Source organism: Gossypium hirsutum, chromosome D12 (genome assembly GCF_007990345.1).
Source record: "Gossypium hirsutum isolate 1008001.06 chromosome D12, Gossypium_hirsutum_v2.1, whole genome shotgun sequence".
Classification (NCBI taxonomy): domain Eukaryota; kingdom Viridiplantae; phylum Streptophyta; class Magnoliopsida; order Malvales; family Malvaceae; genus Gossypium; species Gossypium hirsutum.
The window spans coordinates 59,123,299-59,145,363 of NC_053448.1; the positions used below are offsets into that span (position 1 = coordinate 59,123,299).

Below are 22,065 nucleotides of genomic sequence, written 5' to 3' on the forward strand. Positions count from 1 at the left end.
ATTTTAACTTTTATCAAAATTTATAACTTAATTTTAATCTCCAATCAACTTTTTCTAACTTCTAAACATCACATTTTCTCATTAAATAAAACTGATTGGAAATTAACATTGTTAAAACTATTACAGGATACAGTTGGGAAATCATTTTCGTTCTAGAAACCCCAACAGATAGAAAAATAAGTGGATAGTGTAAAGCACAAATCATATATATATATATATATATATATAAATGTGATAGTTCCATGAAACTGAATAAGGGTTGTTTGAACAGCTCAATCATTTTCTTTGTCAGGATTTGAAATTTTGGGTCCATAAGCATTTCACATTTGCCAAACATGAGAAGAGATTAGTTTCAAATGTTTCATAAATTAAAACCAATTTGTGCTTACATGAAGGATTAATATAATTAATTTTGATGAAGCACTAAACTTACTCTCTTTCTTTTTGGCTTCACCCTGCATTTGTAATATTAAATTTTCAATTCTCACTCTCTTTTTTAATTTAATGCTTAAAAAATATTAATTAATTCTTTCCACAACAAAATATAATTTAATTAAGCCTTTAGAAAATAAAATGAAACTAATTAAGTTCGTTGTTAATTGTTATTGTGTTAACCTGACCATTAATAGTTGTTTGTTGCGTGACTAGACTTGATCATTGACAGAGCAGGGTTGAGTCAATGCAAAATTTTAGGTCTATTTTCTAGGCACGGGCTTGAATTGAAGAATAGGACTAAAATTTTGCCCAAGTCTGGTCCAAATAAAAAATACTAAACCCAAGCTTGGTCCAACTTAAATAACACTAAAATAATAATAGTTGCAACTTAACAAGTAAATGCCTCTAAAATAGTAAAAAAAATAATAATAAAATAAGAGTTATACAATATCCAAATAATAACAACAAAATAGTAGCAATATAATAGTAAAATGACAGCAAATCAACATCGAAATGGCAGCAAAATAACAACGAAAAAATTAGGTTAATTCAAATCGGGCCAGGCATAGGCTAAAAATCTTACCCCAGGCTAAACAAATCTTACACAAACCCTCTCACTTTTTAAGCAGGTGGTCCAACCCATGATCAAGTCTATGCGTAACACTATCATGTCAATAAAAAATTTAAAATAATATAAAAAATCATAAAAAAATTAGAATAAAGTCCAAAATAAATCTAGACAAATGGATAAAGTCTAGACGTAGTTTTTTAAATTACAAAAAAAATAAATGTTTTGTAAAATATTTATATAAAAATTATTTAAAAAATCGTAAAAACATTAGTTGAAAAAAAAGAAAAAGATGTTATTGATTTTCTTGCTATCTCACGAACGGGTAAATTTCATTGATTCTTTTTCATCTAATTTGCTAATTGTAGCATTGGCGTTTGATATACTTTTAACGGTTATTTTGTCTGTCAGTTGTTAATTTCATTGTAGGATGTAAAACTATAATGTCAGAAAAATAAAATTATTAGTATGTGCATAAAATAGAAAAACTATGTATTTTAAAATTTGAGATTAATTTCAAAATATGTATTTTAAAAATTACCCTAAATTCAAAATAATATTAAAGTGGTAATTTTTTATTTGAATATAGTAAAATTAATATTAAAGTGCTAATTTTTTATTTGAATATAGTAAAAATAATATTAAAGTGCTAATTTTTCATTTGAATATAGTAAAAATTGAGATTAATTATCAAAATATGTATTTTAAAAATTATTTTTCATAAAATGTTTTTTAGGGCTTTTCAATACTTATGTGTATCGAGTTTAGAGCATGGCCTAATCACCCCACAATATGTACCTTGTATTTTAGGAAAAAAGATATTGCAAAGTATAATATGTAGGACCTCAATACCCATGGGTATTGAATTTAAGGAAATTTACTTTGATTCGAGGATCTTTTTTTTGGTTAGTTGGCCAATCAATTTATTTAATAAAAGGAACACGATACTTATGGGTGTTGTCGTGTCAAGGTCCTCATCTTTTCTCTTTTATTTCACTTAATATCAAATTCTCTAGCTTTGCCAAAAAAATTGTTAGTTTTTCTATCTTTTACGGGGGGAAATGGTTGATTTAAGGTTTCAAGAAGAACACGTAGCAAACCATCTCGTTAATATAGTAAATTTTTAACTCAAAAATTTTAATTTTTTATATTTACAAAAATATTTTTAAGATTTTGTAAAGTTAAATATTTTTGTGATGTTTCAAAGAGTAAAGAAATCAAGTTGTTTGTGCTCGACATAATTTAAACTTTTCGGAGTTAGATGGATATATCAAATGCTGCTTGAAGGGTGTTGGTTTGTATGTGATATCTACAATAGTAACTTTTGAAACAATTACTTCCACCTTGTTAAAAAGATGGAGGTCGAAAACGCTTACATTTCCTTTTTTATGCTAGGAAATAACTATATTATTGGAGGATGTCACTTTTATAACCAACCTTTCAATTGATGTGTCGGTGATAACCAGAACTAGTGGCATCAACGTAGAGCACGATGTTATTAGTTGTTGAGGGTCACACTATTAGTGGCATCAACAAGAATTGGGTGAAATGCACTTGGGTGAAGCAACTTCTTGCTCCTGCCCCTTCATCACATGCAACTATGGAAGAGATTGAGCAAAATTATTCTCATATTACCACAACATAGAGTCAATAGAGAATACTTTATTGTTGCTACATTTTGAGCAACATATCATTCTTTTAATCTCAATAAGGGGACAACCATTATGATATGCTTCAAAATTCGAATTTAGAAAATCTTAAGTGTGTAGGATATGAAAGAATGTAGAAGAAAAATGTTTTGAGTTTCCAGTGAAAAACTAACTATTAGTATAAGTTATTTATAAGTTCAAAGGTTAGGGTTCTGATATGGTTTTTAAGAGTACTAGACATACATAGGTAACAAGGTTAATTTAAAATTTTCTTTCCCCTTCAAATTAATAACAATTTATGTTTTTAAATTTTTTACAAATAAATCAACACCTACTAGTGTCAAGGTGATTTAATCATTCTATAATAATTACCTTGATTTCAATGGGACACGAATATCTTAATGCCACAATATATTTAACTAAACTCGATATATAGATGTCGAGATAACCCTACATAAAATCATTTTTTGATAGATAACTTTTAATATCACCTATTTTAATATAAAAATCAATGTTATTTAAACGGGAACAGATCGATCAGTTGGACCTAAAACTGATTAGTATATAAACCAAGACATAAGCCTTGAACCCACATATGAGCAAACCACTTAAAATTGGTAAAATACCAAAAAATCGGGACAAAAAATGATGATTGAGGTGATTTTATAATTTTATGAATTTTAAATTATTGTTAGACTGACAATTGAATCCATCGAACTGAAAATTGATGATTTGACTGATTAGATCACCCATCCAATTATTAAAACAATAAAAAATAATACTATATACAAATTAAAAACCATTATGATGATATTACAATTCATCAAGTAATCATACATACTTTGATTTAAAAAAAAGAGATTTAGTCTTTGTATTTAAAAAATTAAAAATGAAATCCTTCTAGTTTTTTTAATTTAAAACTTTCAGTCTAGTAATTAAAACTATAAATATTTTTTGTCAAATATTGTAAACTTAGAATTACGATTAGGTTATTTTTATATAAGCTGACATATGATTGACAAAAAACAAACATAATAAGTTACCAAATTTTGACAGTGGCTATCAACAACAACAATAATTGAACTAAGATTTTTAAATTAAAAAATTAGGAGGATTGAGTAACTTTTAAAGTTAAGAACTAAATCTCAAATTATATACAAGTACAAGGACTAAAAGTGTATTTTAACCTAATTCTTTCGTATGAAATCCAATATGTACAGGTCTCTTTCTTCCCTTTAGTCCCGCGATATTGTTCTTTTTATTCATTTTATTTATTTTTTCTTGTGGTGCTGCTCTCCGCGTTCTCTTGTCTTTTCCTTCAGATTCCATCCGCGTTTCCTTTGCCTACCTTTATATTCAGCTTTTCTCTTTCTTTCTTTTTAATCCACTTTCTTGAATAAACTAAACATTAATTTAACTTCTCTTTCCTATAAATTTAACTGTAACCATGTATAACTAGGAGTTGTTGGCTCAATGGGAGACGGTTCATGGCCGACGCACGAGAGGCGGTGGGCCTCAGACACCATCCCCGCCAATACCATTCTCAGTGCAACAACTTCGCCGGGGGCTGAGTACAACTCCGCCGAGGAGTTCGTCGAGGTCACTCTTGATCTCCAAGACGATGATACCATCATCCTCCGAAGCGTCGAGCCAGCCACCGTTATCAACGTCGATGAAGGCTCCGATACTTCGGTATCCGCTTCACGATCACCGACGACGAGGAGCTCATCCAATAGATTGCGGCAGTTTTCACAAGAACTGAAAGCCGAAGCAGTGGCCAAAGCCAGGCAGTTCTCACAAGAGTTGAAAGCCGAATTACGCAAGTTCTCATGGGGCAACGGACACGCATCTCAGACTGTAAATGGATTCGACTCGGCTTTAGCCGCTCGAGCTCTAAGAAAGCAGCGAGCTCAACTCGACCGGACTCGTTCCGGCGCTCATAAAGCACTTCGTGGATTAAGGTTTATAAGTAACAATAAAGCCAATGCATGGGAAGAAGTTGAAAACAAATTCAACAAACTCGCCAAAGACGGATATCTCTTTCGCTCCGATTTTGCACAATGCATAGGTTATCCATTTCATCATCGCATTTTCCTCCCAAATCCATTGTTTTAAGCGCTTCGGTTTGAATCTATCTTCTAACTGTTTTTATTAATCGTGTACTGTTCTTTAAGGAATGAAGGATTCGAAGGAATTTGCGTTGGAGATGTTCGATGCATTGAGTAGACGAAGGAGATTAAAAGTTGAAAAAATCAGCAAAGATGAACTTTATGAATATTGGTCTCAAATCACCGATCAAAGTTTTGATTCTCGCCTCCAGATCTTCTTCGACATGTACGCATTATTAAACTATTCTATAACAAGTAGAAATTAATTAATTACGATTTTTTTTTCAGTTATTTCATTTTAAAATTAATGAATCTTAAATTTCACTCTCTGGAAACTTGTAATTAATGAAAATAAAATTTAGTTAAAATCGTCCTTTTTCGCAATTATATGTGAATTTCCTTTCTAATCTTAAATTAATGATGTTTGCCCCATTTTTCAGGGTGGATAAGAACGAAGATGGTAGAATCACTGAGGCCGAAGTAAAAGAGGTAATTATTATTGTCATTATTCCAATTTTTAATAAAATTGGATTAGGCATCCACTTAAAACTAATTTTTAATAACACTGCCCCTTCTGATAAATTTTTTTCTTCAAAAAGAAAATTGGAAGGCCGCCCTTTCATCGTCAGAAGGAAATAGTTTAATGTATAGAGTGATTGATTATGAGCACTTGTTTACAGGGTGTCATTTTGGTTTATTATAATCAACGTAAGGCAGGTATAATATGACCTTGAATCACAAGAAACTCTTACACTAACTACTCCGATAATAAATAATCAAATTAAAGAAATAAAGAAAAAACAACAGTTTCAATCTTTTTTTGGTGTATGACGTAAATCACTTTACAAGCATCTTGTCTATAATTAGATTGGTTATTCGATATTCATTGTTCAGGGGTTTGGCCTTTTTTCCGAATTTTCTTTTCATATCATTTTACTTTTTTTTTTGGGTGGGGGGGGGGGTTGGTGGGGGCATTTTGGTCAATATATAGTTACCTTTAATTCGTAATTACAAAATTTATTTTCCTTTTGGTTTGTACAGATTATCATGCTAAGTGCTTCAGCAAACAAGCTGTCAAGATTGAAAGAGCAAGCGGAAGAATATGCAGCTTTGACCATGGAAGAATTGGACCCTGAAAGACTTGGATATATTGAGGTGGGTCCATTATTTATATGAAACTTCCATAATCAAATCCTTTTTTTGCTTTGTTTTGCATGAATTTCTTATTCTCTTAATTTTATTTAATATTAAAGGGTAACAAATCAAGACAAGGGGTGTTTTAGAATTTTTAATAAATCAAATCGAGGAAATTATTATTTGCAGTAAGATTTCATTTTCACCAAGCTTATAAATTAGTTTTAGTAAGATGACCAATGGAGTAGCATTGACTTGAATATTATAAAGGAATAACTGAAAATATTAAATTGGGCTTCTTTCTTCCAAAGTCTATTGTTCGGCGAAAAATGATCATTCCAACAAATCCGGTTCTGGTAATGTGCAACCGTGACGAAAGAAGAATGATCAAAGCAAGAATAACGAGCTTTTACGATAGACAGCTCAAATTATCTCTATGTTGGTAAACAGTAATTACATTTGAGGTCGTTGAACCAGTTTTTAGTGCTTCCTTACATGTAGCTTGAACTCGATGGGAAGAAAAAAGAAAGGCTGAATAGGTCCCTTCCCGTAATAAATAGAGTACTATTCTAGCTTTGTATATTAATTTTCCATTTTAATCAACTAGCAAATTATATTTGCATGATTATCTGCTGAATAGTTCCCTCATTTAATTGGTGTGCTTGTATATATATTTTTCTTTAATTGCTTCATCTCTATATAGTAATTAAGGCTGTATGGTAAGACCAAAATCAACTTGGCAGGTCACTATCCGGGCAATAGCATCTGCCTTGAATTTGATTATCTTTTTCCTTATTTCTTATCTTTGCAAATCGGTTTTTCTTTTGTTTTACTTGCCAAAGTAGTGGTTCAAAGTATTGAGCAATGGTATCTGGTCATAGATTGAAGGGGTCCTGACTCCTGACCAACTCCAACCCATGATTGACCGTTTTGAACTCGAAGGTCCTGCTAAATGCGGACCTGACACAGTTGGGTACTTGGGTTCCCATGTGAGCTTTGCTTTCTAGTTATTCCCCTCTCCAAAACGCGTTCTCTTCACTCATTCACGCATGCACGCGTCATCCATTCTGCATCACTGATAGTGCGACGAGTTGACTGGGTCAAGATAACATTGTCCTTTTTCAGGACTAAATATTTTCCTCATCATTTAATATTTTTTTTTATTTGCCGTAACTTTCATGAGTTGGTGGATGATGATGAACGATGAAAATGGTGCAGCTATGGCAACTGGAGACACTTCTCTTGCAAAAGGACACGTATCTAAGCTACAGTCAAGCCCTAAGCTACACAAGCCAAGCTCTGAGCCAAAACTTACAAGGATTAAGAAAAAAGGGCAGAATCAGAAGAATAAGCACTAAACTTGTGTACTATTTAGAAGAAAATTGGAAGAGGATATGGGTCGTGTCACTCTGGATTATGGTTATGATAGGACTCTTTACTTGGAAGTTCTTTCAATACAAACAGAAGAGTGCTTTTAAAGTTATGGGTTATTGCCTCCTCACAGCCAAGGGAGCAGCTGAGACCCTGAAGTTTAACATGGCTCTTATCCTCATGCCAGTGTGCAGAAACACCATTACTTGGCTCAGGTCCACAAAGCTGGGTCTCTTCGTACCTTTTGACGATAATATCAACTTTCACAAGGTATGTAAACTGAATACCAATTCCTTTCTTTCTCTCTAGTAATACAATCTTTTGCTTCTCTTTCACGTTTATCGTCTGGGTCCCTGGTAACTGTGATGATAGAAGTCAATATGATGGGTTGATTTAAGCCATCAAAGGCAATAATAGGTCTTCGATATTGTCGCTTGTGAAATGTGAACTTAAGACTGTGACGTTAGGGAAAAGGGGGGAGGGGTCACGCAGCAAAAGTTGACATATAAACAGGTTTTTTTTTTTTAAATATTGAAGACACTAGAATATCATACATGAAATTATAACATTGTAGTTTTGATACTTTTTTGGCCGTGACCAAAGCATTGACATACACAAGAAGAAAAAAATGTTTCTCAAATTTTAGAACAGAAGGCTTGTAGTTAGAGTATATTTCCCAGATACGTATACTTAGGCCAACTAGATCGTATAGTTTTAACTGAAGTCTAAAGCAAGTAACACTAAATTCTATCAAGATTATAATGGTATAATGGTGGACAATCAAGATTTTAATGGTGTTGGTTTGCAAAGGCATTAACCATGCTCTTGAGTTCACAATTCAAACATTTGCAAATTAGCCCACAATGAAAAGCAAATCTGATGCGTTGCATAATAACATTGAAGCTTGAAAGTTGTCGATTCCCATCCAATTAGATCATTGTTTACGCTCTCCTCATCTCATTGAATTTATGCAGACAATAGCTGCAGCGATTTCAATTGGAGTCATTCTCCATGTTGGTAACCATATTGCCTGTGATTTCCCGAGGCTTATCAGCTCTTCTAATTATAAATATAAAAAGTTTCTAAAGAACGACTTTGGAAGTCCTAAACCAACGTACATAGACCTAGTAAAAGGAACTGAAGGAGTGACTGGAGTTCTAATGGTTATCTTCATGGCAATTGCATTTACACTAGCAACAAGATGGTTTCGGCGGAACCTGATTAAGCTACCCAAGCCTTTTGATAGAATCACTGGCTTCAATGCCTTCTGGTACTCGCATCACCTGTTTGTCATTGTCTACGTCTTGCTCATCATCCATGGAGAATTCCTTTATCTCGTGCACATATGGTATCGGAGGACGGTATATATTTAAATCTTCTTTTCTCAAGTTATTGCAGACATCAGGATTTTATTTTATTTTATTTTAATTAACTGTAACTGTAGTTTTAGCCTTAAGGCAATCGAATTCCTTGTTGCAGACTTGGATGTACCTAGCTGTTCCAGTTTTGCTTTATGCTGGAGAAAGGATCCTAAGATTTTTTCGTTCCGGTTTCTCTACTGTCCGGCTTTTGAAGGTACGCATACTCTGTCAAGTATGATTTAGTGTAAACAAGTTCCATAATTAATTAGAATCTGCTCAAAGAAAAAGGGTATTGAATAAAATGAAGAAACATTTATGAGACCAATTAACTTGGAAGCACAATCTCAAGGATTTGAGGCTGTTCAATTTACTAAATTAGCTTATCTGTGATCCTTTTTCCATGAACCCTGAATTTAGGTCCGAATCAGGCTACTGTATATTTTGATTGATGATCGTCTTGTAACTTTGCATTCTCACTATATAGGTTGCAATTTATCCAGGAGGTGTTCTTACATTACAAATGTCTAAGCCGCCACAGTTTCGGTACAAGAGTGGACAGTACATGTTTGTCCAGTGCCCTGCTGTCTCTCCATTTGAATGGTAGGTAAAAAATTTAAAGCATATATAATGTTTTAGGATGGTTTCGGCTGGCAGGGGTGTATATTTTGCTTTTTGCATTTTTCCCTTCACTCATGAGCATTTCTTTTTGGTAACCAGGCATCCATTTTCAATCACCTCCGCTCCTGGTGATGACTACCTTAGTGTACATATTCGTCAGCTAGGTGACTGGACCCAAGCACTCAAACGACTATTCTCTGAGGTTTGTGAACCTCCTGTAGCGGGGAAAAGTGGGCTTCTCAGGGCAGATGAGGCAACTAAAAAAAGGTATATCTATTTGGCTTCTATTAATATATTCAACATTATCCTTTTTAGAATCATTAGGAATACTGAGTAAGTTTATGATCGATGATGTTGTTGTCCGAAGAACAGTTTGCCAAAGCTCTTAATTGATGGACCGTATGGTGCACCGGCACAAGACTATAGTAAGTATGATGTTCTGTTGCTTGTGGGTCTTGGAATCGGTGCAACACCATTCATCAGCATTTTAAAAGATCTGTTGAACAACATTGTCAAAATGGAGGAGCAAGCAGTAAGTAACTCGTGCTGAGCTAATGAGTCGGTTTTTCTTGTTCTTTGGTTATAACATTCACAAAGATTATTTTTCTCATTTTCAGGATTCAGTCTCAGATACCAGTAAGGCATCAGACGTAAGTGTTGCGAGCAGCAATGAATCAACCACTCCAAACAGAGTTCCATCGAAACGAAAGAAAACTCTTAAGACCACCAATGCTTACTTTTATTGGGTAACCAGAGAGCAAGGTTCTTTTGATTGGTTCAAAGGGGTCATGAACGAAGTTGCAGAACTTGATCAAAGGGTAAAAGAACTAATCTTTCATTTGTAATTTCTTAGAATACATTGTTAAGATGACACTCGGAAAGAATACCCTGGCTTGTTACTAACTTGTCCCTTTGAACAATGTAGGGTGTGATTGAAATGCACAACTATTTGACAAGCGTGTACGAGGAAGGCGATGCACGCTCAGCTCTCATTACAATGGTCCAAGCACTAAATCATGCCAAGAATGGAGTTGACATCGTTTCGGGCACCAGGGTAGGATCGATTTTTTGTGTCATTTTCATTCTCTCAGCATATGATTGTCTTTAAAACTCAATTCATTGTGAAGAGACAACAATTCCCTATGCAGAATTGTAGATCATGGGTAGCATCCATCCCATGCATTAGCAACAGTCCGGCTAAAATTTTCTTTTGAAACGCAATCACAGTTCCTCTTTTGACATTATCAGGTGCGGACCCATTTTGCAAGGCCCAAATGGAAGAACGTTCTGTCTAAACTAAGTTCCAAGCATTGCAACGCAAGGATAGGTAAGTGACCCCCTCTACCCCCAATGTAAGGAAATGAAAATGGCAATCTTCTGTGTATTTCTAATACTGTTGTATTGTGCTTTGGGGAGCAGGGGTCTTTTATTGCGGGGCACCGGTTTTGGCTAAAGAGCTCAGCAAACTCTGCTACGAGTTAAACCAAAAAGGTTCCACTAAATTTGAATTCCACAAAGAGCATTTCTAATTCTGAGGAGTATACAAGGGGAGGAAATAGCATTCTTACCATCCAGGGCCCTAACTCCTTTCTTTACCTAGAGAAATAAGAATTTTGCAATAATAGGCCCAGAAGACAGGAGCCACCGTACAGCCTTAGAATAGAAAAAGGAGATATGAAAGGAAAAAAGGCATTTAGGTCTCTATCCCTATCGTTGAATACCCACAAAAGTGACGGAAGAGGCCATCATGGTTTTTGGGAAATTAAAATCAATGGTCCGGCGAGCAAGAGAAATGAGAGTTGAGAGGTAGGGCAGGCCTAGCCCATTCAAGACCAACTTTGAAAAGCACAAACTGGATGGGTTTTTTGCCTCTCTCTTTTTTCCCTATATTTCCAAATTTTCATGTAAAGAAACCTTCTAGCATCTCGATGCTGCTGAATGCGGATTGAAGATTTGAAGCTGCTGTTCCTTATTATTATTCATTACCTTTGCTTTCAATAATGATCAGAGATTGTGTGTAAATTATGTTCACAACAAACTGTTCTGTAACTTAATTAACTTGTTGCTAGTTTTATGATGTTCATCTTTATCTTAAATAATATAGTCCAAGAGAGGATTTGATATTAAGGCCGGTTAATTACTTATTTCACGCCCGTGTTATAATACTTCATCCATTTTATACTTATCATAAATTTGGTTCTTCACTTATTATTTTGAATAAATAAACCAAAAAGAAAGTTTTAGGTTCTTGATTTATAATTTTAACAATGGGTATTATATATATATATTTGATATTTGATAATAAAAATTTAAATGTCTATAAGGTTAAAAATAATTAATATCTCGTGCATATTATTTAAATATATACCAAGCTTACATAGTTATATTATTGTTGTTTGAAAAATGTAACCCTTGTAATAAATTTGTGATCAAATGCCTAAGACTTTTTTATTTTATGTGACAGTGCACTGCAAACATGAAATCAGTTTGCGTGTGGGTTAATTTGGGCTTACAACAATATTCCCTTAATGCCAAAACTTGCAACAATAAAGATTCAATTAGGTTCTTAAATGTAAATTACATATGACTCGTAAAAAGGTGCTTTCAAAGGTTGCAAAGTGTTATGGGTACTCTTCCCTGTTAGATTCAAAACTACAATAATATATATATATATAATTTATACCCAATTTTATTTCTATTAAATAACTTTGTAAAATAAAACATAATCTCCTTAAAATTTTGTTATCTACGTCTAGGAAACTTAAAATGTATGCCATAAAGGAGGCTTTTCAATAGCAACGGACACGTTTTGACAATACAAAAGTTTTCAACAAACGAACTTATAAAAAATGCAGTCCTTTTTCTTGTTTGTTTTAGGTTTTGGTACAAATGTTCAACAAATGGGTGCTTGAGATCGCAAGAAACTTCCCTCTGTCCTCCAGTCCCTTAGTAGATTATCATGACGGATGATACGACTAATTAAAACATTTACTCCGCCTTAAACAATGTAGGAAAAACAACATCAACTCCCTAAGCTCATTCAGCTTTTACGTCTAAGAATTTAATTCCCCTGCTTGTCGGGATTAAAAATAAATTTCTTTGTATTTTTTTGAAACTTAAAATTTTAATCTTTGTATTTTTATTTCACAAAATTTAATTTCTCTATTTTCCATATTTCAAAAATTCTTAATTTTTTTATTAAATTCAAGTTAATTACAAATTTTTTTTAACTACATAGTTTCCATGTAAGTATTTTTAAAAAAAAATTTAAATTACTTTGAATTTGAGTCATTTTGAGTTATTGTTTGAGAGTTGGATGTTTTGAAGTTTAGGTTCATTTTTAGCCATTCAGGTTAAATTTAATACATAAATTATTTTGAGTTAGATCATTTTAGATTCAAGTTATTTATATATATTTTACTCATGATTTTCAGTTTGATTGTCAAAATTGATAATGTTCAATTTCTTAATTTTAGAATAAAATTAGATCAAAGTCAAATAAACCGATTTAAGTTTATTATAAAATTATTAATTACTATAAATAATACTTTAAAATAAATATAATAAATTATTGTAAATTTAAATTAATTAACAATAATTAAAAGAAAAAAAATATTTTTAAAAAAACTATACTTAATTTAATTTTGGTTATTTTGGATATAAAATTAACTCATTCCAAATCATTTTTTATATAAAAAAAAATTACAATCCATTCAATCGAAAACTACTCTTAGCCTTTCTCAACAAAAAGGTTTAATTACCAATACTTAACCACATCTTCGTGAGATGTTAAGGGCATATAACCGTGAAAATGGAACTAAAGGAATGCTTGTAATATAGGGTTAAATAGTAATCGTATGTAAAAATTATGAGTGGGGCATCAGCAGAGGGGACCACGTGGGGCGGAAGAAATTTATCCCATATTCAGGTTTTTTTTAGTTGATTTAATTAATTTGTACCGATTTTTGGTCGAATCAGTTTAAAGTTATTTTCTAAAATGTTATATTGGTTGGTTTTTGATCTAACTAATCTAATCGACCGCTTTAGTTCAGTTCAAATATCTTGATCCAATCGAATTTTTAGTTGATTTAACTAGTTCGTATTGATTTCCAAACTAACTGATTCAAAGTTACTCTGTGAACTAATATCCTATTGATTTTCAATTCAATCGGTCTGACCAGAAGGTCTGTTAGGATTGACCCAATTAAGCAACAAGTAACAAAAAATAGCGAAATAAATTGAGAAATTGAACACACAAATTTAACGTGGAAAAATTCCTCCAAAGAGGATAAAAAAAATCACGGGTAAAGACAATTTTACTATAATGGCAAAAGAACGAAAAGTACAAAAAATGGAGATAAAAAACTAAACCCCAAAAAATCCGAAAAAAAGAACCCTCAAAACGTAAACACAAAATTCTCTAAATGTGTTATGAGTTCTAATCTCTAATAGGCGTATTTTCTAAAATTGTAAAAAAACCTATTTATAGGTTAAATTAGTAAGTCAAATAAACTATGCTAATAAATGCTAAATATTATTATACTAATAAATACTAAATCTTCTAAAAAAAATAAATTTTGTTTAACTTAACTTACAAGTAATCTCTTAGAATTTGAGTCTCACAACTCTAACACGGTTCAATCTGATTCAAACATTCTTGAAGAAACTTTTCAAACAAATATTTATTGTTTTTTATGAATGCTATTTGTAAAAAAAAAATGAAAGTTAAAATATATCATAAGTCCTCGTACTTTTTAAAAATTAGGAAATTAATTTTTATACTTCTATTTCATAAATACTTTCCAGACTTCAAATTTCAATATAAATGTTAACCTATTGATTTTTTTATTAAATTATTAATGTCACATTTTTAAAATAAAAAATTCAATTTATGACTATATAATTAAAAGTATTGTAATTAGCTTGAATTAAAAAAAACATTTTAACTCTAAATTTCATGAAAAAAAAAGTCAATCTTAAAAAACTGGCACATTTTAACCAAAACTTAAATAATTCTATAAAAAAATAGTGCTATTCTCCGCAAAAATAATTAACGGAAATGGGGTTTAACGAGGTTAAGTGGAACACGTGTTATACAACTATAGGTGAGACACATTAGGGGCAGAAGAATTTTGTCGGCCGGCGTTAATTCTGACCCACTAAGTAAAAAGGTAAATACTCAATACACTTGAATGCTCATTCAACGCGGGTCGTTCGAGAAACCCTAAACCTGGATTTCATATATAAATACATTGTCCCCATGCTTATAACTCGTACCAAAACTTACAAAAAGCAAAAATCCAAGCCTATATCTTCCATTCTTGATTTTTTTTTAAAGAAATCCTAAAGATTCTCACCCCTTTTTTTCTTCTAGAAAAACAATATGCAACAACAAGAAGATCCCCAGGCCAAGCCACTTGCACCTGTTCAAGATTATCCAAGAAGCGACATGGAGTTCGGGGGAATTAAACCCAAATCTTTACGCCGAGAAGAAAAAAGCAGTAAATGTCTCGTTTACGTTCTCACCATCACGGTCGTCCTAGGAACCATTCTTTTGACATTCGGAAGTATCCTTTTACGTCCTAGAACACCTGGTTTCAAGTTCCGATTGGTCCAGGTTAGAAATCTCAAGTACGTAACTAACTCGACGTCTCCGTCCTTCAACTTCACACTTATAACGCAGATCGCTGTTGAGAACACCAATTTTGGAGACTTCCGGTTCGACAACACGACCGGGAGTGTTTCGTGTGGTTTGGTAGTCGTTGGAGAGTTCAAGATACCTACCGGGAGAGCTCAAGCTAGGAAAACCGAGAGGTTGAATGTTTCGTTTGATGTGAGCTCGGTTCGGGTACCGAATACCACGAGATTAAGCGGTAATATAAGTTCTGGGATTTTAGAGCTGAGCAGCCATGTGAAATTGAGTGGGAAATTGAATATTATGAACATAATGAAGAGAAGAAGGCACCCTGAGATGACTTGCTTCATGAAACTTAATTTGACGGGGAGTTCCGTACATGATTTAACATGCGACTGATCATATGGTATTACGGGGGGTGAATTGATCTTAATTTTGGTTTTCTTTTTGGCAGAGTTTTATACTACCCTTTCATTAAAGGGATAAAGCTTATAAGATCAATATGTTTAATTAGAGATTCCAATGTATATGGAAGACGAATTGAGAACATTTTTTTATTACTAGTTTGTGTAAATTTCACTTCATTCTTTTGATGATATTAGTAAGGTTTAATTGTGTTCCCGGTCCCTATACTTTTCAATTTTTTTGAAATTCAGTCTCTACAGTTTCCTTTCTTGAAATTTAGTCCCTCTACTTGTCTATTTTTGAAAATTGAAGTTCAATTGCTAAGTCTGTTAATAGGTTTCCTATAAATTTTTTCAAAGGTTTGATCTAAAAATTAAAGTCTAATTGAACACATATTCATCAAAGAGACTAAATTTGAAAAGCCCAAAAAGTACAGGGACTAGATACAGATATAGACCTATTAGTAATTTAATTAACAGTGTTAATTACTGATTCTGGTTTCACATATTGGCCAGAGACGGCAAGGCGTGTGAGTCCTTGTGTCTTAAGAAGTCAGTCAACTTGCTATAACTTCATCGGTCAATGACTTTGAAAGTAAATGCTTGGGCCACAGCCCTTAGCCCCGCCCGTCGCTGTTGAATGAAACGAGTTGAGCCCCACGACCCCATTTTTTTCTATTATTTTGTGAACACTTACCTGCTTCTTCTTCCATTTAGGCTGCTTTCAGCATTAAATTCTCATAACTTGATGTCAAATTGTATATCATGTTGGAAATAATTAAATCACAAATTGAAGTTTGTTTGTGGTTTTAATTGATTCAAGACAAGTTGTGGGAAGTGAGCTAAGCTTAAACGTGTATATGTTAACTTCATCTTTTGATACAAGAGTTGGATTGTTTAATTATTGTTAATAAACTCAACAACAGTAATTTAGATTTATCCATTTATGATCAAATTATTGAGGAAACTCGAATGTTGTGTGATTAGTTTGTGTGTGTGTGTGTTTTTTTTTTCGTTTTGCTCATAAATCGGCCAATTGTGTAGTCCATATTCTCTCGATGAGAATATAATTTATTTTTGTTTAAATTATCTAAATATTATTCACTGAATTCTGTTTGAATAATATTTTTCTTTAAAAAAGGGAAAGTAAAACTTTTATATTTATAAAGTTACAATTAATTTAGACTAAACCGAGAGAAAAAGCCAAAACAGACAAGATAACAAAGATAAGGTCAATTTCTGTTGTAGTATGTGCTTATTGTGTGAGTTCAACTAGCCTTGTTGGCGTGCAAATAGTGGCCAATTTATTTGCCGTGCAACTTAAGTTGCTCAAACTATCTTCCAACAGTGTTAATCCTTGATATATAGCGGCTTCTTGTGTTACGTTGTAGATAGTTGATTTTTGGCCTTTTTGGACTTAGGGAGAGAAGTGTGGATTTAGAGAGAAAACTTGGGTTTAAATTTTCAGTATAGTTTTTAAAATAATAGTAAGTTAATGTTTTAATTAATTATTTATAACTTTTTGAAGTGATTAAAACATAGATATTTGGATGTAGTTACCTATAAATTTTTAATATGACAGTTATTTAAAGAGGTACGTACAAATCTTGATAAGAAATAATCTTCATATTTAAAAAAAAAAATAGAGATCTCGTTACACACCTAAATAACACAAGTTCAAATCCTATTATTTATATTTCTCATCCCTATTATTGTTTGGATAAAACGAATAAAATAAGATTTGAATGTAACTTTGCAATAACGGGAGTAAACTTTGAGATAGAAGTTGTATTGGGTAAACTACCAAATAGTCACTTTTGTTTACCTCAAGTTACATTTTAGTCATTTATGTTTGAAATGTTACGTTTTAGTCACTTACATTAATGTGTTGTAGCATTTTATTCACTGAACTGTTAATTACGATGTGGCACGTTAAATCATCATTTCAAACAAAAATTTTAGGTTAAATTATACAATCAATCTCCATATTTTTTTCGTTTAGAGCAATTTAATTTTTTTTCTTTTATGTTCTTTTAACGTTTTTTTTCCATTCTCTTCTTTTCTCCCTTTGTTTTTCCATTCTCTTCTTTTTTCCATCTCTTTTAATTTAGTTTTTCTATGTTTTTCATTTGTTAAAATTAGTCCCTACACTTTTAGTTTTTTGAACAATTTAATTTTTTTTCTTTTCCTTTTCTTCTTCCCCCTTTAGTTTTAACAAATGGAAAATATAGAAAAACTATATTAAAAGAGATGGAGAATGAAGGAAAACAAAGGAAGAAGCAAAAGAGAATGAAAAATAAAGTAAAAAAAAAGGAAAGTTAAAAGAACATAAAAGAAAAAAAATTAAATTGCTCAAAACAAAAAATATGTGGGGACCAATTGTATAATTTAACCTAAAATTTTTGTTTAAAATGATGATTTAACGTGTCACATAAGTTTACCGTTACACCATTAACGGAAATTAACGGCTCTCAATGCCTAAAATGTTACAACACATTAACGTAAGTGACTAAAACATAATATTTCAAACATAAATAACTAAAATGTAATCTGAGTTAAATAAAAATGACTATTTTAATAATTTACCCGGTTGTAATATAAGAAGTTTCTCTCAAAGGGCTTTATATTTTGCTTTATGGTCTCTTTAGACCAGGGATACACACGAAACTTCGGCGAACTTAGCAACGGCCCATTTGGGGTCGTTGTTGCCCCTTTTTCAAGCTAAGAATACATAATTCCTTGGTGCCCCATGAGTTGGGATATAAAGAAAATTCCATAGACTTAGCTTCTTCTATAATGTTAAGTCCGTGTGTTTAGACTTTAGACCCACCAATTCCTTTTCCTTAACATTTGAAAGGTCGCACCATATTTTTTAGATTGTGATTTTGTTTTCCTTTTCTTGTCTAACCAATATTTTAGCCAACACTATTTTAGAGTTTATTCTGTAAAGAAGGTAAAATAAAAAAATTGATCCTATTTTTTTTGTTGGATCAGTATTGTTATTTTTTAATAGAAGATTATAATTTTAAATTTTTTATGAATTTTTGTTATAATTATTATGATATTTTCATAAATTTAAAAGGGTTTAATTGATTTTTTTAAAATTTGTTACTAAGGCTTTTTTTTGACCCTTTAGCCATTTTAGTTACAAAAATTTATAATTTACATCCAATAAAAAAATACGAGTCAAATTGAATAAATGTGTAAAGATTGAAGGCTAAATTTATTATTATACCTTATGTATAAATACTAATTTAATGTAAAGAAACTAATTTATCAATTTATTCAATAGAGAACCTTGCTATGGTGTTTCATTCACATCTAAAATGATAGTTAATTTTATAAATATCCATATATATATATTTACAATATAAATTATTAAGTATCGCTCCTTTCCTATTACCCCAAAACCCTTGGACACAAAATTCAATGGATTATATTCTTTGAACCCATGTCATGCATATGGTTAATCTTGGAAGACAAAACAACTAATATGAAATAAAAAGAGATATTTTTTTAAAAAAATGAAGAAGAAGAAGGAGGAGGAGGAAATTTCCTAATTTTTTACTCAAAGGAATTTCTTAAATTGACTGATTTTATTCCATATATTGTTTCAAGGAAGAAGAAAAACAAAGGTCATCGTATTTGATGCGCTATTCAGGTTAGAATTTCTTAAACACTACAGTAGTCTAGACTCGAGACCTTAGAAGCTTGCTAACGCGTTTCAGCAATCTCAATCATGCTTATTTTCCTCACAAATGCTGTAGACCATGTATAAGAATCTAACCCCATTTCCCAAGTATTTATATACATGCTAGTTGCCATTGCCAAGCATCGAAGTCACAGATTCTAAATCCTAGGCAATGGCTGAGCGAGAGCAGGTCAAGCCCTTTGCCTCCGTCACCTTAGGAGGAGTTCGCAGCAGCAGCAGCAGCGACGACGATGAAGCTTTGTCTATGGAAATGCAGCTGAGAAAGAGGAGATATATCCAGTGCTGTGGCTGCATCGCCGCTCTTTTTTTAATCCTAGCCGTCGTAGTTTTAGTCCTGTCTTTCACCGTGTTTCGAATCGGGGACCCATTGATCAGGTTGAATTCTCTAACGATACAGAGCCTGGATATTTCAACAAACGAAAGTTTAAAGACTCATGTGAACTTGACACTTTTAGTTGATGTTTCGGTGAAGAACCCCAACGCGGCAACTTTCAAATTCGATAATGGCTCGACGACGATTTACTACGGTGGCAGGGTGGTGGGCGAGGGCGTCCATTTCCAAGAGAAGATTAAGCCCAGGCGTACGCTGCGGAGGAATGTGACGGTGGAAATAGATCCTGTGAAATTCGTAGTTGTTCCCGGCTTTATCACTGATTTAATGGTTGCTAAGAGATTGAATGTAAGCAGTCATACCAGAATTTCGGGCCGGGTTAATATTATGAACCTCGTTAAAAAGCACGTTGTGGTGAAATTCAGTTGTTCCATGACTGTTAGATTCCCCAGCAATGGCTTTCATGGAGAGAAGTGCAAGCCAGAACTGGATTTCTAAAGTTCATTTATGATGATGATAATTATTTGTTGAAGTTGTGGTTAGGTATGCAGAGAGCACTTGGATTAGTTTGTTGTTTTTAATATGAAACGTACATGTAAAGAGTTAGAAGTAGTGTAGTTTTTGTTGTTGAATTCTTACTCCTTCAACAATCTCTTTGTTGACACCATTTTTTTGGATAAAAACGGGGTCGACTTGGGTTTTGAAAAAAATGAAACAGGAGTCGCCACCAATCCTTTTTATAAGGTGTGATTAGATCACCTCGAAAAGCGGTTATTTTTAATAAACGGTTTGATTTTATTAAAACAACAAGTTTGGTCCGCGAAATTCAGAAAACGGGTTCGGGAGTCGGTTACGCACGAGGAAGGATTAGCACCCTCGATACGCCCAAAATTGGTACCTTAGTTGATTACTTAATGTCTTAATGTCGAAAATTGAAAACTTAGAAGAATTAAAAAAATACGATCCTTGTATTAAAATGTTGAAAATTTTAGGAAAATGGGCATATTTCACATTATTCGAGAAAGAGAATCATATCCAGTAAGTTAGAATACAATGTCTCAAATTCCCAATACGTGAATGAATGCCAGAATTTTACTTATTTAAAAGATATTTTATTATCTCGGGTTTAGGAAAGGGATCATGCCCAGTAAGTTGGGACACGATCTTTTCTTAATTCCCGAGATCGTTTCAAAACTTGAGTTTGAAAAGATTAGTGTGTTTAGATTTATTGTGGAAATCGAAACCCAGTAAGTTAGGGTACGATCCTCTCGAATCTAAACACAAAATATCATTTTTTAAACAAATTTTATTATCGAGTGAAATAAAAACATGAAGTCGTAGTAAAAAATGTGAAAAGCAAATTACATTGTTATACATGACAAAATCATAATGAATACAGAAGTGTAAAAATGATACGAGCAATAGCAACAATATAAAATAAATAAAAGTCAAACCTACAATCATATAAATAACAATGTATATAAACAAATAAATTAAACATTCGTTCAAAATAATAATGAAAGTGAAATAAATAAATAGTGAATATAATTAAAATGTAAAAGGATATATATATATATGTATAGACAAAAAATAAAATCTGTGTGTATTCATAAATTACAATATAGATATAAAGTATATTTTAAAATATAAAGAAGAAAAATATGCATATATATAAAATATGTATATATATATAGGTGTATAAAATTATGGAATATGAAAATAATGAAATGCATATATAAAGTAGGCGCATAAAAATGTATGTACAAATTAAAGTTTAAGAATAATGAAAATATGCATACGTATACAAATAAATACGTTAATTTATATATATATGTTTAAAATATATTGAAAATATGTATGTATATGTCTATGCAAATTAAGATATACAAAAATATATAAATACATACATATAAATATATATTTATAAAAACTAAAATATGTATATGTATATAGATATATATAAAAAAGAAATATGAGTATACGTATATATATTAAACAAATTTTATGTAAAATATGTACATGTATATATACAAGCACTTATATGATAATAATAAGACATATATATATTTAAAGATACATAAGTAAATATGAATGGAGATATAAAAGAAACAACAATAATACCAATACTAATAATAGTAAAGATGATAATAATAATAATAATAATAATAATAATAATAATAGCAAAAGTACTAAAAAGAGGACTAAATCGAAGTAAAATAAAAAAATACTGGGTAGATTCGAAATAAAAAAGGACTAAAAAGACTAAATTGCAACACGCACGGAAAGGAGAGGGACCAAAATGGAAAATAGACCAAAATCTCAAAACGCGGCGCTTCAGGGGACTAAAATGAAACAGAAATAAAAATTTGTGGTCAAATTAAAAACAAAGAAATAGCGAAATAGGACCAAATTGAAACACGCCACAAGTTAGAGGGACTGCGCACGTAAATAGCCCAAAAATTAAAAACACGCGGATCCTTCGGGTCGGGTCGGGTCGACGCGCGGATCCCCTTTGCTAAAACGGCGTCGTTTCATTTTGAATATAAATAATAGAAAAAAACTAAAAACAAATCAGATTCATTTTTTAAAAAAAAAGCTGAGAGAGAGTCTCTCTCTCGTTCTTTCAGGCCCGGCGCTGGTCATCGGCCGAACCAGGCCTCCGGCGATTCTCCGCCTAGCGCCGCCGCGTATGGTGACCGGAGTCTCCCAAATCGAATCTTTTTTCATCCTTTTCGAAGT

At 32.1% G+C, this 22,065-nt stretch overlaps 3 protein-coding genes across 4 annotated transcripts; all 3 read left to right on the forward strand.

Moving 5' to 3' along the window:
* The first annotated feature begins 3,940 nt into the window (after positions 1-3,940).
* Positions 3,941-11,371, forward strand: LOC107947059 (respiratory burst oxidase homolog protein A). Of its 2 annotated transcripts, XM_016881607.2 has the most exons (14): positions 3,941-4,720; positions 4,827-4,986; positions 5,201-5,249; positions 5,802-5,915; positions 7,113-7,535; positions 8,240-8,626; positions 8,745-8,840; positions 9,111-9,226; positions 9,344-9,511; positions 9,617-9,776; positions 9,862-10,062; positions 10,170-10,298; positions 10,493-10,571; positions 10,664-11,371. In XM_016881607.2, the coding sequence occupies exons 1-14, from the start codon at positions 4,126-4,128 to the stop codon at positions 10,771-10,773; spliced, it is 2,787 nt and encodes a 928-aa protein (XP_016737096.2). In that variant the 5' UTR covers positions 3,941-4,125; the 3' UTR covers positions 10,774-11,371. The 2 variants fall into 2 exon arrangements, 1 of the variants encoding a protein (XP_016737096.2); XR_005921951.1 differs by lacking the exons at positions 10,170-10,298; positions 10,493-10,571; positions 10,664-11,371 and having other exon boundaries at positions 3,942-4,720; positions 9,612-9,776.
* Positions 11,372-14,627: 3,256 nt separating this feature from the next.
* Positions 14,628-15,278, forward strand: LOC107944676 (late embryogenesis abundant protein At1g64065). The gene has a single exon (XM_016878498.2). It carries the CDS (start codon positions 14,628-14,630, stop codon positions 15,276-15,278), a length of 651 nt encoding a protein of 216 aa, XP_016733987.2.
* Positions 15,279-18,782: 3,504 nt separating this feature from the next.
* Positions 18,783-19,958, forward strand: LOC107947057 (uncharacterized). The gene is made up of 2 exons (XM_041107469.1): positions 18,783-18,944; positions 19,102-19,958. The coding sequence occupies exon 2, from the start codon at positions 19,147-19,149 to the stop codon at positions 19,822-19,824; it is 678 nt and encodes a 225-aa protein (XP_040963403.1). The 5' UTR covers positions 18,783-18,944; positions 19,102-19,146; the 3' UTR covers positions 19,825-19,958.
* Positions 19,959-22,065: the final 2,107 nt, after the last annotated feature.